This window comes from Osmia lignaria, chromosome 5, assembly GCF_051020975.1.
Source record: "Osmia lignaria lignaria isolate PbOS001 chromosome 5, iyOsmLign1, whole genome shotgun sequence".
Taxonomy (NCBI): Eukaryota; Metazoa; Arthropoda; class Insecta; order Hymenoptera; family Megachilidae; genus Osmia; species Osmia lignaria.
This window is the reverse complement of record NC_135036.1, coordinates 11,396,790-11,413,239: the sequence shown is the minus strand read 5'-3', so window position 1 is coordinate 11,413,239 and position 16,450 is coordinate 11,396,790. Positions and strand designations below refer to the sequence as shown.

The window sequence follows — 16,450 nt, the reverse complement described above, 5'->3', positions numbered from 1 at the left end:
AGCCATCATGCATCAATGTCGAACACGCAACGGCCACGCTTTCTTGCCTCGCTTTAATGTATTATTCCAAGCGTTTAATCTTTCGTTAGATCCGACAGATTCACTGAATCGTCCTCGCTACCTCTTCCCTCGAGAATGACGGAGAATTTATGAATCGTTATCCAGAGAATCGGACTCTGAAAGATCGATCTTTGAACTCGTTCTGATTGCGAGATTCGTGTTCCATTCAAGTTGGGTAAATATGACTTAACGAGACGATTAAAATTTTTTTTAAAGATGAAATTCTATTAAAAAAATCACGTTTAAAATATTTTTTATTTAACTTGAGGTATGCGATATCATCGCGCAGACTTGGATAGCATTACATTAATAATATCAGTTATTCAAAGAGATTTCTCCAATATTTCAAGAGGTAAACATTACTACTCTCCACTAATTACTTTTCATTAATTCTCCTCGAAAGGAACCGAATAAGGTTCAAAGAAAAATTAACGCTATTGCAGTTAGCTGTTTATATTTCCTGCACTCCCTTCCGTTCTGCTTCATTCAATTTTCCAATCGAATTTTAATTTCACTTTTTAATTTGCTAATTTGCCTCTCGACCGTTTTACCATTCGCTGCAAAAGATTTTGTTCCCCTTCAGCCGTATTTAAACTTTGCTTACGCTTTATTTGAAAATTCAGCGGTAAAATAGAAAAATTGTCGCAACAAAAACCTTTAGGTATAAATGATTAAACAATCGAATGATACGAGTTTTATAATCGTTTGGCAAATCCCAATAATTCCCAACAATTCGTTGAAATCAAATAGGCGAGCGTTTATCAAGGCGAGAATTGAGAACATGATATCGTTATCAGCATGGTGAACGAAATTCAACTGGCTTATCCATTTTATTCCACCTTTATAAGCAGCTGACGACAATGAATTTCTGGTATTCGCGGGACTAAAATAATTCGCAGAATTGTAGACACACTAACGATGCAGGGCTGTTCTTTTACCCTAATCAATGGAATAGTTCGATAGGAATTTATCACGGGCGACTGGAGGAAAAATGATAAAACGTACCTTGAAGTTTTTCACGAGGAGAAGTTCGATTATCCGGGTTGGTAATTACATTATCGTTTGAAGGAAGGCAATGCTGAAGAGGAATCGTAAAGGAAACGAAGCGAAGCGACGCGACGCGACACGACGCGTTTGACTATCGTGACGAGAACGAAATGAGAGGAGAAAAAAAGAAAAACAGAAACTCGACTGTTCGGCTTCTTTATCAGGAGCTGAACGATTACAACTGGTAATCGGCTTTTCTCGCAGACAAGCCCTTTCGAATCCGTCGACGAAGGGATTCATTTCCTTTCCTTTAAGCGGAAAACGATGAATGAGAACCGTCTTGTCGAGGCAGATGCATTTGTAACATCTCAGAATTTTTGATAAGAAATTCATAAAGATTTATAAGAAGAATAGTAACACGTTATTTATATGTAGGTAATTATTACCATCTGTTTTTCCTCCGATAGAAATGGCAAGAACATTTGGGGAAAGGCAATAATCAAAGAGGAAAATTTCACGATCTCGTTGAATCACGTTTAGCCAATAACGTCCATCACTTACCCTGTTGTAGATGGTGATGTCAGGTACTCCAGGACCGGCACAAGTGAGCACGTAATGCGAATGATCGGTGGAAAACTTGGCCGTGTTGTAGAGACATCGGTTCCCGTCCGTTTCCCGCACAATACCGCAACTCAAACACTCTGGCTTACGGTCGCTGGCTCGCAAGGATATCCGGTACAAATGTTGCACCGCCGAGTCTTGTTCCGACGTGGCCAGATAGTAACTGTAACACACAAAGGCAGAGAAGATGTAGAGAAAAGAAAGCGAAAATTGTAGACAAGGGTTCATTTACATAGGTTGCTCTTTAATGGCTTTGTAATCGTGAGAACTGCTCGCGAATTTGCATTGCAACGAGACCCGGTTTTGTTTACTCAGCTAACACGTGTTGAAAGAAGAAACTTCTCGATGCGCTGCTAGTAGATTTTGCGCAAACTAACTTCGCAAACTGGCAGTACGTAGTTCGACACTGGTATCGGGACAACGTTGTCTCGTGAAAGGGAAGCTTGTTTTAATTCCCCCAGTCACTTACTGCCGGCTTAAAATAAACCTGGACACCGTAACCTCGCGTTGAAACTTGATCACTTGGAATTTATTCCAAGGAAAGGAGGAAGAATTCAGCAATTTTTATTTTCCGATTAAAACACGGCAGAGAGTAGCGTCGATATATCTGCAAGGAGAGATCAAACGGTAGAGAACTCCTACAAAGCAGTTTTCCTCGACCAAATCCGTGTCTAATCTAAATCTATGTCGACTTACTCCGTCGCGCACAGCTTACGCCCGCAATTTCTATGCGCATAGATCAGATGCAGCTGGACAAACACGACGGAATTCAGGATTCTGACCAGAAACATGATCGTACCTTTTAATTCGAGCGAGCAATTCTCTTGGAAATGCAGCGACAGGAAGATACATTGTTACTGAGAAGTTTTAAACTGAAATTTAGACGTTCCTCTACAAATTCCAAGTGTCGAATAATTTGTAATAAAAATTAAAAGGTAATAATATGTAGTATGTATAGTACGGTAATAATTTCTGTTTTCATTGCAATAGCGAACGTGTTGAGTTTGGCTCGTGTGTCGAAATAGCAGACAAGTATCGAAGATGCAGATTACTATGCTACCATATACGTTATTTACTACATGGTTGTAAATACGTTCTTGGCAGAGAAGAGAGATGTATATTGCATGCCTTAGTAGGAATCTTGCGACATGCTAGGATACTGGCAATCAACTGGCCTTCTGTCAAACGTTGAGATCCAAAGCTGTTACCGTCTGATTTATAACGCTCCGCTACTACTGCGCGCAGCTCTGGCCTGTAACGCGATCAAGCTACTACCTCCATTTGCATTAATTCGGATCCGATTGCTCGTTGTTAACGAACCAGAGATCGATTCGAATTATCTACTTTTTATAACAAATTCATGCAAAATTCACGTACATTAAATTAATGGCTTCTATGTTAAATATTAATTTCAATATAAAATTCTTATTAATATTTGCGATAAAATGTTTAATTTTATTAACGGAGAATTTCATGCGGTAATTTTATGCTGGAATAAAAAGAACGGTGTATAAAATATGAATTTTTAAGATAACATTCCCCATTGTATTATATTACATCATTAAGGGAATTATAATTATAATTAAGGGAAAATGATTTCGTGATTCACTTCGTGGATTGAACACGGCCCTCTGGTTTTGGAAGAGGAACTTACCGGAAATTAGCAAACTCGCTGTTATTGATTGTTTGGACAGCTCTGTGATGTTACAAGTTACATATTTCACAGATGTACGAAATTACTGATTATCGAGTGTCGAATCGCTAAACAGCTAATTGGCAGGTTGACACGGTGACAGATGTTCGACGTCAAATTTTGTGTCTCAAGTTTCCGGTGTCAAATAACAAATGACAAACAGCAGAGCGCTGAACCCAAACACGGAATTGCAAGATTTTGAACGGATAGTGATCGATGTGTTGTTACATTCTCCAATTACTAGAATTTCAGGGTACGCCATGCAAATGATCAAACGCGAACCGTCAAATTTTCACATAGACAGCTTGAAAATTCAGAGGAAACTATAATTTCTTTCACCCGGCGAAAGCGTTCAAACCGTGTCTTGTCGATTGAATCGACGATCAATCAAAGCGTGATAATTAACAATCCCAGGTTAATATTGAATATTAATATGAGACGAGGGTGCACGATAACGAAGGTATCGCGTTCACTGGCTCGCGTATAAGTTGGTCGACTTTGTTCGTCAACTGTAACAGGTGAAACAGGGTAATTCAATAGCTTACGACGGTTAATGGCTTTAGGGTTTGACAGCCGTAGCCCCAAGATGAGCGTAAACTCTCCACCATCCGGGAAAATCAACGGGGGTGTAACTGGCGGCGGTAAAGGGCGGAGAAATGGATAGAGGGTGCAGTTTCGTTGGCAAGATGGATGAGCCTCGGGTCGTTCAGAACGGATTAATTTCAATATCCTGTTAATTTGACCTCTCGCGTCGACCTTAAATGACGAGCAAGGTCCTTCTCCATGTTTCATGCCTTCGAGGTTGACTCATGGAGGGTGGTTCTTGCACGCGTTTATGGATCAAAAACGATCTGGTTTTAATCGGTGGAAAATAATCGTCCTGTTAATAATCGTTCTTGTTAACAAGAATTTCGCATTGCGTGTTTTCAATTTTAAGATTTCTATATTTTCTAACTTTCAAATTTTGTCAAATCGTTCGATTATTGAAAAAGCATTCAGCCAGATTTATTTATAGAATATACGGAGCGTATTGTAGGCGCAGCTTACGAGTTTGATTGGTTCGTATTTTTTCGTCGTCGGCAATGTTCCGAGTATGAAACGGAAATTACAGGGACGGCTTTTTGAAGGCATAGATCATGAAATTCACCGTTATAATCCGAGCACAAACGCTCGTTTTCAACTGGTATACGTGAAAAACGTATAAATTGATGCCGTAAAGTTTAATGGTGTTCGATCATTAAATTATGACGAATTTTCGATGAATTCCAATACTACCGTGAAATCTCGACACCAACGATTCGGCTCTGAATTATTTCCTTGTTCATTATTCCCTTTTACCCTCGGATTTCGCTATCGAATCATTTCTGATACATTAAACTTTTAACCATTCAATCAGTTTACGTCCGAGCTCCTCGTTTCACCAACAGTTTACGTAATTCTAAAAGAGTTATAGGAATACATTCAGCTAAAATGTTTGTAGGAAAACGAAACAGGTAATTGTAGTCAGTAAATAAAAAGATAAATAAATAAAGGGGATAATTAAATAACCGATCAGTTGTTAGGGAAATCGATCGACAAACAGGGCGTCCAATATTCACCTCTCCCAGGGGTATTATGTATTTACAGTATTTTCATAAATTAATCTCGTATTAATTTTTATTCAAAAACATTTCATCCTGATACTGCTTTGCACTTTAAAAGTTTGCATGAATCTGTTTTTTTTTGAAAATATTTTGCTCGATAACTTTTAATATCTCGAAATGGAGCTCATCAACTTGTTAAAAAGTTTCAGTCAAAGTTGTTATAATTTTTCAGTGAATATTCATCGGTTAAATTTTCCTTTTTATTTTTGAACAGTTAAAATGTTAAATTCTACACTATTCGTTCTCTAAGATTTTCTAAAGCACCGTTCCGTTGTAATCGGTTCATTCAACAGTTCATTACTCTGTTGAACAAACGGAAAGCCGTAAAATGGTTCGAACGGACATCGGGCAGGGTAATTTCAGGGAGATGATCGTCGGCAAGTGTGCACATAAACCTGCTGGCAAAGAGTGCCTCCTAAGTTATGTATCTTCTGAAAGCCGATGAAAGTTCTCGTGGAGCAATTTAAAGTTGCCCCTCGCATGCAGAGCTTAATACCATCGCGTACCGGAAACCAGAGCATCCGTCGTTCGTCGAACAACGCTAACTTTTGTTCTATCCTTGGATGCCCATTGTGAACATTATCCGTTCAGTCACGGCTTGTGTTTTGATAAATATCGCTTACATGTTACACTGCCTATAGCTAACAAAGGATTAACGCAGAATTAATAACTCTGCAATTTAATAATTCCTTGTCAAGATATGAAAAGGTACATAAGATGTTAATTAATGAGGCTATTTGCGCAGTAGGCTTTATATTATTATCTAGGGGTAACAAAGGAATATTGTAGAAGGATGAAATATTTGGCAGATCGAATTTCTGCACTGGGATTCAAATCTCCATCATCTGTTCAGAAGGTGATTAATTGATTAAGCTATCTGCCTGGTCAACGAATATTCATTCCCTCAGACAAATACTGCTTACGCGTTATTGTCTACAGGTAACAAAGGATTACCGTAGAGAGATGGAATATTCGGCGAATGAAATTTCTCAACTGGGATTCGAAATTTGATCTATAGGTAACTTTTATAATTATTCATTCTTGATAGAATGTACTTTATTACAGATACGTTGGAATTTTCCTTGTGCACACTGTACCGTTAAAGCACTGTAAGCAGAATTTGTATTCATATGCTCGCTTGCACTGTGCCGAAAGTTGTTTCCTGTTTAACAGTTCATTTGAATACTTCTGAAACCAGGTTTCCACGCGAATGGACGTAACATAATGGTCGAAACGTGCTTGCTACTAGATATTATCCTACTCTACTATCGTTTATCCTTCCATACACGGTATAATAATCATTGAAAAGCATCAAAGATTCGTTAAACAAGAACTTTTCATCGGACACTGGTATATAATCGATACGGCAGAATGTCGTTTGATCAGGTACAAGTAAACGCGTAGATCCTTTAAGTAAGGATTACGCGAGCGAGAAACGGTACCGAGACTCGGATCGTTATCAGAACGATTTGTTTCGCGGCCAGCACCGTGAAAATAATCCTCGTGGCGAGAAAAAGCCTTAAGCCGCGCGTGTTGCTGGCTCGCGTGCGCAAACAAACCCCTGGCTCTTTCAGAAATTACGAGCACTCCGTGACAATTCCCACGCGTTTAACAGGCTAAAACGTGCACTCGCGAGCCACGGCTGCAGGCAGTTTTAAAGCTCACCGCCATTGTTCCGTGAAGTAGGCGAGTAGAATGCTTTTTCTTCACTGCTTTCACGATAATAGCGCGTCGAACGTCTAGCTAACGATTAAAATTCTCCAACGCGTTCGAACCGTTCAATTATCCCACTACTTAGACAAGTATCAATGACTCTCTGATTTGCCATTTTGTCCTTTAACGCGTTTAACGCGTTAAAGCAAGAGAGTTGAAATTATTCCATTCCGCCACTTTCAATAATCGCGAACAAGTGTTTGTCAAGGAATATCGACGCATTTTCCTGTGTACTCGGGTGGAACAAAGCCGTGGAAAATCCGTTACAGGTACAATTGGATATATTTCTCAATTGGACGCGCTTTACGTAGAAAGTCCAATTAAACGGAGGCGAAGCAAGCAAAGTTTCGTGTTTCAATGGGGGGTCGCGAGTTTCACGGGCATTCGACATTCGGCACTAACCCCGTTCATAAATCCTTTCTACGGATCCTCGAGATTATTCTCACCGTTTGCACGGGTTGAAACGATCTCTATTTCTATGCGCCACTACCGACCGAATAGCAACCGGCTGCTATCACAATGCGCTAAAACGTAATCTGCCGCAATGAACGGTCGCAATCAACGACCGTCTCCGTCTTCGTTTCTGCCATGCTCCTGCCGCGCCGCACCGCGTCACGCCGTCCAGGTATGTCGCAACGATCAAGTTGAAATTACACGTTCCTTAACCCCAAGGAAGAAGACAAACGCCGACGCTCGTCGTGCTTCTTAACGCACAACGTTTCCGACTAATCTCACGCTCGCCAGGACAACCCTTTTCTTTCCTTCACTCTACCCGAATGTAATTTGAAAAGTTTGAAAAACTTTCTTTTCATTATACCTTCATCATTGTAACGTAATTGGTCCGTAATCGTTAAGTGGACATTTTAACATTCTACCTGCTGGCAGACTATCGATAGAATTTTTGGTACCATTCCCCCTTGCGTCGACAATTACAACGGTGACGCTTCGATAATTAATCGCTTTTTTTTTTTTATTTTTCCCATCCCACAAATTTTGATTGTACCATGGCAAAGCGGGAAGGGCGAGTTTATTAAGACCGTAATACCAGTGAGCTAGTGGACCGGGGGATAATTAAATTTGATTTACCGGCTTCCAGTTTGTAGTTCAAAACAGATTGTTCGATGCAAATATATAGTAAAGCGATACTACGAAGAATCAATAGCACCGTGCAACCGGCAGATATTGCATGTTCCTGCAAAATAACGGATGTCCTCGAATATATGTAAACCGAACGTTAAGTTTCACATAGGTATTTCACGAAATTTAATATTTTATAGAAACGTAAATAGGTTCTTGGTTAACTTCCTTTGTTAGTCAGAAAAGATTTAAAGAAGTTTAGCGTTGGTTGAAACAATGAAATGAAAGATGTCATTGGGAGGGGGGAAAAATGGGGGGATGGAAAGAGAATGTTAATTCTCTACCCTCGAGGAAATCCTCTTTCAATCCTGACCCAATTTCCGTTCAAAGAACACGTACGGAAAACGTAGAGCAATGATTCTAGCGTTTAACCGCCACTTTTGTCCTCAGGAAATTGCTTTTCCATTACTCTTTGCTGTTTCTTCGGATGAAACGTGGTCAAGAATTCAAACGGGCTTGGTAAAATTGATTCGGAAGAAACAATGTAAGCTTAAATTTTAAATTAAAGAAGAAGAAGAAGCGGAGGAAAATGGATTACATCGATGGTTTTATATTTTTCTATCGATCTGTTTCACCGTTCGGTTATTCCTGTTTGAAATCGAAACATTCTCGCGACAAATTGAAACGCCTCGAGCCTACTCCCTCGTATTCCTCTGCTTTCGTTTCCCTTCACGAGTTTCTTATTATATTTCTTATTGTTTATCTGAGCCGCGTCGAACCGACCTCGATGCATCGAGCAACACACGGCGCGCCCTGAATGAAAATTTCAAAAGCATCTTTATGAATTTTTCCTTGGCACAATTTCGGTGGCCCTAGCTGCGTTTTATGGAAGAAAATAAAAGAAAAATAACATTTCAGAAGCTCTACAGCCACCTTGCCTTATTCCAGCTCGCAGAAAAAATTCAAGATGCTTTCCATGTAATCTCAATGTTATTAGACAGCTTTAAAAAAATGTTTTAAAGCGAAACTTTCTAGGGCAGGGAAAATCCTTTGTTTAAAAAATCTATACGTCTGGTAGTTCTGAGTCCCAATTGACCCGGCTTTGTTGTTCGAGGGTTAACGAACGAATTTCATAAGAGAATAGAGGAGACGGTGGAAATATTGGACGCGTGGAAGGAGGTTACCAGTTTTTGAGGGTGTCCACTGTTTCGTGCCACGTCGACGTGACCAAAATGGCAAACGTGCACGATGAAATGCAGACTTCGTTGCAGTTTCTTTTCGTTGTCAGAGCTGGACAAGCGGTCGGTCTCAACAGAGACTGGTCAGAGTATTGCCAACTTGATACAGTCGGAGAGAAAGGAAAAGGCAGCCGGAATTCCTGTGCCGAATAAAACGATGTTCCAGATATGCCACTTAAACGAAGATTGTCAGTTGAGAAACTTTTTCTTGTCTCGGCGAATGTCACGAACTCGGAGTTAAAATTTCTCACGATCGAATTACTTCCCTTCGAAATGAAGCAAAATGAATTTACAAATGGATTTAAAAGAGAAGAGAATGAGAAAGTAACATGGTCCGTTTCAGAGGAACATGTCTGACTATTCGTGTGATTAAAAAATAATAATTTCAGGTATTGAAAACATACATTAGACTTGCGAGTAATATAGCAACTTTGAGAATACATTAAAAGTTTCGTTTCCTATGAATTATACCCAATGTCTGATTATTCGTATGGTAATACCACTTACCTAACTTCCACTCTTGATTCTTTAACCAAGAGAGAATAATCCCGAAAACTGAAAGCATTAAATAGACTTCTGAATAATGCAGAAACTTCAAGAATGTGTTACAATTGCTCTTTTCCAGGGAATGTTGAAAATGTCTGATAATTCGTATGGAAAACTACTGACATTTGAACGTATTCTTGTTTTTCTTCTTACCGTTCAATGTTCGAATATCTTGAAAGCTGTGATTTATTTAAGAATGTAATTTTATATTTCAATTCTTGAATTCTTAACGAATTCCAAATGTATATATGCATTTGAAAGATTATACGTCTGACTATTCGTACGTTGATCTACTTAATTCAGACTCGATGAAAAAACTCGATCTACAATTCATTTCCATCGACCCTAAACGACACCGAGATCTCTCAGAACAGCGAAAACAGTTTCCACAGATATCTAAACTCGCACAGACTCGAGCGCGCGTCTGACTAATCCCCGAAACGATCACTTATCTCCCCGACTCGTCTCGAATTCTCCTCTCTCGTTTCCCATCTCGCTTTCGTTCCCTCATCCTCCGTCTCGGTGGAAAATCCAATTGTCGCGCGTTTAACCGGTAGGGCAAGGTAGAGTGTGACGATTCGACGAGAAAACTCGACAAGCCGCAACTCATAAGAGGTTTGTCGTTGACATCCAACGGGCGCAACGAGGTTGCACCCCATTCTACCCCGGGCTACCAGGGGAATGTGTCAGGGTCGTCGTGTCGGCGAATATCCGCATCACGTGCATCCGAGGTCTCCGGGCGTATATTCATCGCGGACGTCCCGTGAAAGCTGCGGCCTTGTTGTCGGATCTCGTATTCCCGTCACGTTTCAACGGCGTCTTTGAATATACATTTCATTGTGAACAGGACACGGCTTGCGCTCGATGATTTCGCGACGTGGCGGCCGGCAACAAGACGCGCGTTATCACGCGACGATCCAGACACAACGGGATATCTATTCCTCGTATCGCAGTTCGATCACGTTCCAGCTTACCAATTAAATCTCGCGCGACTGCGCTTTACGGCCGATCGCCCATTTCGTTTTCTACCCCTATCTTCGCTAGCCCCTTTATCTTTTTTAACTGCAGATACACACGCCTTTCTATGAATGATAATCGACAGAAGTTTACACATCGACGAAATTAATATTATATAAGTATTGTAAAAGTTATTAAATATATTAAAATTTCAATTTGCAAAAGGCTATAAAATGTTTCATTTGTGACAGTTGCCAGTCTTCCTTCAACTGTATTACAGGAATACGTCAAAATGCAATTAGCATAGTTACTGCAACGTTCCTGGGAAGAACGCATTTTGAACCAACAGAGTTGCGAACTCAAAGGATTATACTCCTCGTTACTCGTGAAATAGGGCAGGAACATATTACAACTGGGGAATAAAGATTTCTTTAAAATATAAATTAAACTAGTAGAGAAATAATCCTTCTTCTTCTAATCCTTCGGGATGCTTGGACAGTCGTACCTATCAGACTTTACGAATTTCCATCCGACATACTAATTACATTACCTTCCTCTTCTCTGAAAATCTCGACGGGACTTCGTCAAAGTTGTAATGAAATTCTGTAATCTTATTGAAACACGAATTAATCATTCTAATTAATATTGTATTTAATATTCTTGAATAAACTTAGTTTTTCGTGGAAATAAACAATCGTTGAACAGACTAAGATCCTCTCGAGATGATTTCTTTTCTCTCTTGAACGAATTCCGGTCAGAGATTTCTGTAAGCAACATAGTTTCCTCTCATTAGCTTAACGAAGTTCCATGGCACAATTAAATCCTTAATTATTGTTATCGTTACGAGACTCGCTACGTTTTCACGTTGTGGTGGCTTGTAATTCATTTCTCGAACGCCCACTGATGGGACTGTGGACTGCGAAATACTCACGGAACTATAATAAGCAATTCCAGCAAGAATGTTCAATCGTCGAATTCCTTGCGAGCATGCCCGATGCAGAAGAAAGTAACTTTCCGTCGACGCTGTCGTTACGTTACTTCGCTCAGTCATCAATTTTTTCATAAGACTTTTCTTTTTTCCGATTTTAAATTAATTGTCGGAGTATCTAATGGAAGTTCTCGCCGAGAAATCGTGTAATGGAATTTCGAGGAGAAGAAGGTAAGTGTCGGTGTATTAACAGAGTTTCGATTACAATGGTATAAGCCGGATAAAACGGGGTGGACCGTTTAATGGAAAAGTCGAACACAGGATTGTACAGTAAATAGAAGTTTTCTTACGTTGCGGCACAGTGCGGCGAGCGGAATTAAACGGATTATTCATAAACCTGTATTCTCCGCTCGTTAACCGGCGGAGAATTAATGAAGATGAGGAATGTTACAAAGCTGTATACCCGAATCCACGAGGAACTGGCTATAATTATTGCGCAATATTACGAAAAAGCTTCATTTTTCTTTTTATGGAAAAGATTAAATTAAACTCGATTCGATTCCAAGAACACGTATATTGCAACGTATATTTTAGTTTTCAATCTTTACGACACAGATGCTTCGGTATTTTTCAAAGAAATTCGATAGCAAACAGAATTTCGACCAAAAAAACAAACTGAAAAGCATCAGAAGTATATTTTGATTTTATTCAATTTTCTACAGCTACCAATTTTTTGTCACATTGGTATTTTTCCAAGCGGATCGAAGAACTTCGAGAGCAAATAAAACTTCAACAAGAAAGAGAGAAAAAAAAGCATTAGAAGTATGTTTGAGTTTTATTCATCGTTCTACACGGGTGAACTTTTTACGACAAAAATTCATTGGTATTTTTGTAAAAGAATCGCCGGAATTCGAGAGAGAAGCGGATTTTTAAAAATAATTGATCGTTTGAAATTTTCAGAACGAATTCGAGGAAGAGAGGAAAAAATTGGTTGAACCACTGTGAAATTTCGTAAACTTTCGTTCAAATAGATCACAGTCTCTGTCGTTCTGTGACAAACTATATTACCGGGCTGACCGCGACCTGGATCGATTGAAATACCGATCAATCGAGATCGGAAAAGCTGGTGGTCGGATCGTAATTGAAGGGGCCGTCGTGTAGACCACAAAATTCCAATTTAATAAATTTCACTATCAATATTCGCCACCGGGACAGTTGATACATTATTGAACGCGTATAAATACTAGCAAAACGATCCTTAAAGCAGAAATGAAATATGTTTTACTTATAATACAATAAAAAGCATAATCATAATAATTTGATCTGCACAATCCTTCAGCTGAAAAATTTCGTCACCACTGTGACATTCGGTCTAAATATTTCCCTGCTATCAGAGATAGCAGCGAAGACCATTAGCGAAGATCTCACCAAGGAAGAGCTTATTTGCAATGGCGCTGTCCGTCCAACGGTAGTTTCATTTCGCTTGAGCGAGTAGAATAATTGGATTCGAGAAAGCGAGGAAAGAAAAGAGAGCAACGTGAAACGTCTCCAAGTCGAAGACAACAACGATTCGGATGAACGAAAGAACGTGTACGCGTTCTAATTGTCGGTTCTAATCGAAGAACAAACAGGGAGCAACCGTATCGCGAACTACCGACCCCCCTGAGTATCCGTGAGAAAACGAGCAGAGGAAATAATTAACTCGATCCTTAGTTTGCTTACTAGTTTATGCGTAACAGGGAATTATATTAAGTTGTTGCACATCAAATAGCTGATTTTGAAACGTAGAAAATTTAACACTAGTTAATTTACTTAAACCTCCTTTAAACAAAACATTAAAAATTAAAGCTGACGTCTCAACGTCGCGAAAACTTTATGACTTTAGGAATTTTCTTAGCCCCAACTTACTGAAGATTCGTTTACCAAGTTTTCCAATAATTATTTCACAAATGGATTACCGTTCGAAGAAGAAAGTTCTAAAATACTTTAATTATTTGGAACTTTACGTAGGTTTTTTTCACGTGGGATTCACAAAATGAGCCATTTCCTACTACGGTCCTTTATTTTTCCAAGCAAACGGACCGACTTAAATTACTTGTTCGGATTAGAAAATTGCATCCTCTCTCGTTGTTCAGAGGAAATTTCATCCATTTAGATTCTTATCTAAAGTACAATCAACTGGCAGAAGAAGGAAATGGACCTTATTATTGGGTACACCGGTTTCTTTCATCCATTCCATCCCTCCTGGGGTCTCTGACAACACCTTCGCGAGGGCTCTTAATCCCTTATTCACCACAGACTGCTTTTCAAGGATCTCCGGTGGTTTCTACAACGACTACGCTAAACCCTTCAACCACTACATCTTCTTTGAGTTGCTATCAACGTTCGTTTCTTCGCTGATTCAACAAACCAACCCTTTGCCCACGGTTGGAAAAAAAAATACCTTTAACTACAGACTAGAAATGTATATAAAAGAGTCAAAGTGAATTAGCACACCCTGTGTGTGGGATGACGTTATGAAATCGCAAGTCAACGTTGAAAACTCACTCGAGACCTCATTCTCGTCACTAGTTCTCGTCGTTATCGGCGCATATTCGAATCTCGTTAAGCAACTCCTGTGTTGAACATCGTTACAACAACGCACCTGACCTAAACTTCTCCTCAGGAACACTGCTTTTCCGCTCTACGAGAGCTAATTCGAGGACAATTTCTGCACTCGAGTTTTCATTACTTGATTCTGACAAGGATTATTAGAAAATATATGTAATATATGTGCAAAAAGGAAATTGCGAATTTACCATTTTCTTTCGCGTGCACAGAAATTGTATTATTATACCCTAGGTAAAGGCGAAGCTGAGAAAACTGATGAATGGGATGCTTCTATTTGACTAATTAAAGAGAACATAATGGATGGTGAATTATTAGTATCCCAGGCTGAGGATAAATTTGCCTTTCGGAATGACTAGAGTTTCCTCTGTAATTAAAGAAAGCAAACGAACGAAATTGTTCCAGTAATATAAAATGATAAATGACTGTTCAGACTGTTATACTCGAAGATTTACCAGCAATATTAAATAATTACCGTATCCACAGAGTAGTCGAAGGGAGAATAATTAAATGAAGCGAAGCATTTTAGTCGTAGCGTGTTAGATCCGATGGAAAATCTCGCCCGACAATGGGTAGCCTACTTCCGTCCCGGTGGCAAAGTAACAAAGTACCCGGCTACTTTACGCCATTTATGGTCTATAGGTATATGCTTGCACAAGGTAAGATCATTAATCTAACGCGAGTGACATAATGTTAGGACGACGTAGACGTTCTCGTTCGTAAAGGATATGGCTCGTGTGATGCGCGAGAAAGGTCTTCGTTAAAGGGCATTAAACCAAGCCGATGTCAAACGATTTATTTAATTGCGGTATTCCGATTTCTTTGATCGATCAATGTGGGATTTTTCCATGGATTTCAACGACTTACGAGTGTGTTCTTCTAAAGGGAGATTCAGCAAAATGTCGTTAGACATTCGTCGCTTCTTTTCCCTCTATTCCACCGGTCTCTCATGAAACGCAAGCCTCGACAAAGTTTATCCTCTCGTACAACTTCGCAATTATCCTCGACTGGGGAAACGACGTTTCTTCCGGTGAGTATAATTTGGTTCCTTGCCAAGAAGTTCGAGGAAAGACCGCGGGAATAGCAGAGGAACGGCAGGACGGAGGGAATTTTTGGTCGGGACGAAACGAAAGCAGGCGTTAACCAACGACATGCAAACTCGATCCTCTATTCCTGTTCCTTCCATTCTTTTCGTCCTTTTCGTAGAGGTATCGCGAGTGACTAATTTTGAGGGTTACAGAAACCCATAGACTCGGTTTTGAAGGAGCGTGTTGTTGATTCCCAGTGGAGCGAACCTGCACACCTTTGAGCATCCTCAAACAACCTCGTCTACAATCTTCCACAGCCGTATGCACCTTCTGATTCGATGCAATTCGAACAACGTCAGACAGTAGCCTTGTCTCGTTGTCGTTATTCGCACATAGTTAATGAAGTTAACGAAGTAACTTCGTTACGCGCCGTTACATTCGCGAAAGGAAAGCGGAGGATGCAAGGAAACGACGGGAGCAGCCGGTGTGCTGGTTTGGTTCTGTTCGGTTCGCCTAACGGGCATGAATTAATCATTAGGACGTTGTAAACAGAGCAGTCGGTTCAAACGTAGCTAGTTAGCGATGTGTTTACGCTGTTCGAACATCTATGCCTCTTCGTCTGGGAGTTACCATCCATTAAGAAAATCCTGCTTCACGCGTACTAATGGACCGTCAATAATTTGTAAACTTCCGGTCTTTTGTTAACTTCGCGAGACTGGGTTGGCGAGCTTTCGTATTTGGAGATCACGAAAGAAGAAAATCTTTCCGAGTAAACTTCGTATGATTTTTTTTTTAATTGGAAAAGTTGAACACGTGTTATGTAATTAGGAGAAAATAGTTTTAAACGACAGTGTAGGTGGAAGCAGTTTTTCAGAGCGATGAAACTTGCTAGGTCGATCTAATTCGATCGATACTTAATCCTTCGAACTGGGAACCCACGTTTCCGGAAGTCTGTTCACGGATGAAAACGCACGTCCAAGTTCGCTTACGTTAATTATGATTGAACCTGCATTCAGCGTCGAACTAACTGAAAACTGGACTGCCCTAAATAACGATCGACGCTTTTTTTATCTGACTAATGAAAGCGACTTGCGATGATATTATTCGATGCGAGCCGATTCACTGTACGTTTCGACAAATTGCTATTTGTACTTAACAATTTTTATCCTGACACTTCTTTAATTCTCGAACGGCAGTAGTTAGGATGATTATAAGGCAGATGTACGAGATGATGTCTCTTATAAAATAAACATTGAAAAGGTAGAATTTCCGGGTGTAAAACCTCGAGCATGTCCAGTAGAAATTTAAATGTATTCGGAATTAAAATAACGTGTTCTCGGTACACCAGGTAG

At 39.8% G+C, this 16,450-nt stretch overlaps 1 protein-coding gene across 6 annotated transcripts in view; it reads right to left on the bottom strand.

Moving 5' to 3' along the window:
• The window catches only part of LOC117605036 (venom dipeptidyl peptidase 4), a 110,579-nt gene that overhangs the window by 12,563 nt on the left and 81,566 nt on the right, over nucleotides 1–16,450 (bottom strand). For all 6 annotated transcript variants that reach the window (XM_034325817.2, XM_034325815.2, XM_034325818.2 and 3 more), the window contains one exon: nucleotides 1,609–1,831. In XM_034325817.2, coding sequence (XP_034181708.1) covers nucleotides 1,609–1,831 — 223 coding nt within the window. The remainder of the gene's footprint in view (nucleotides 1–1,608; nucleotides 1,832–16,450) is intronic.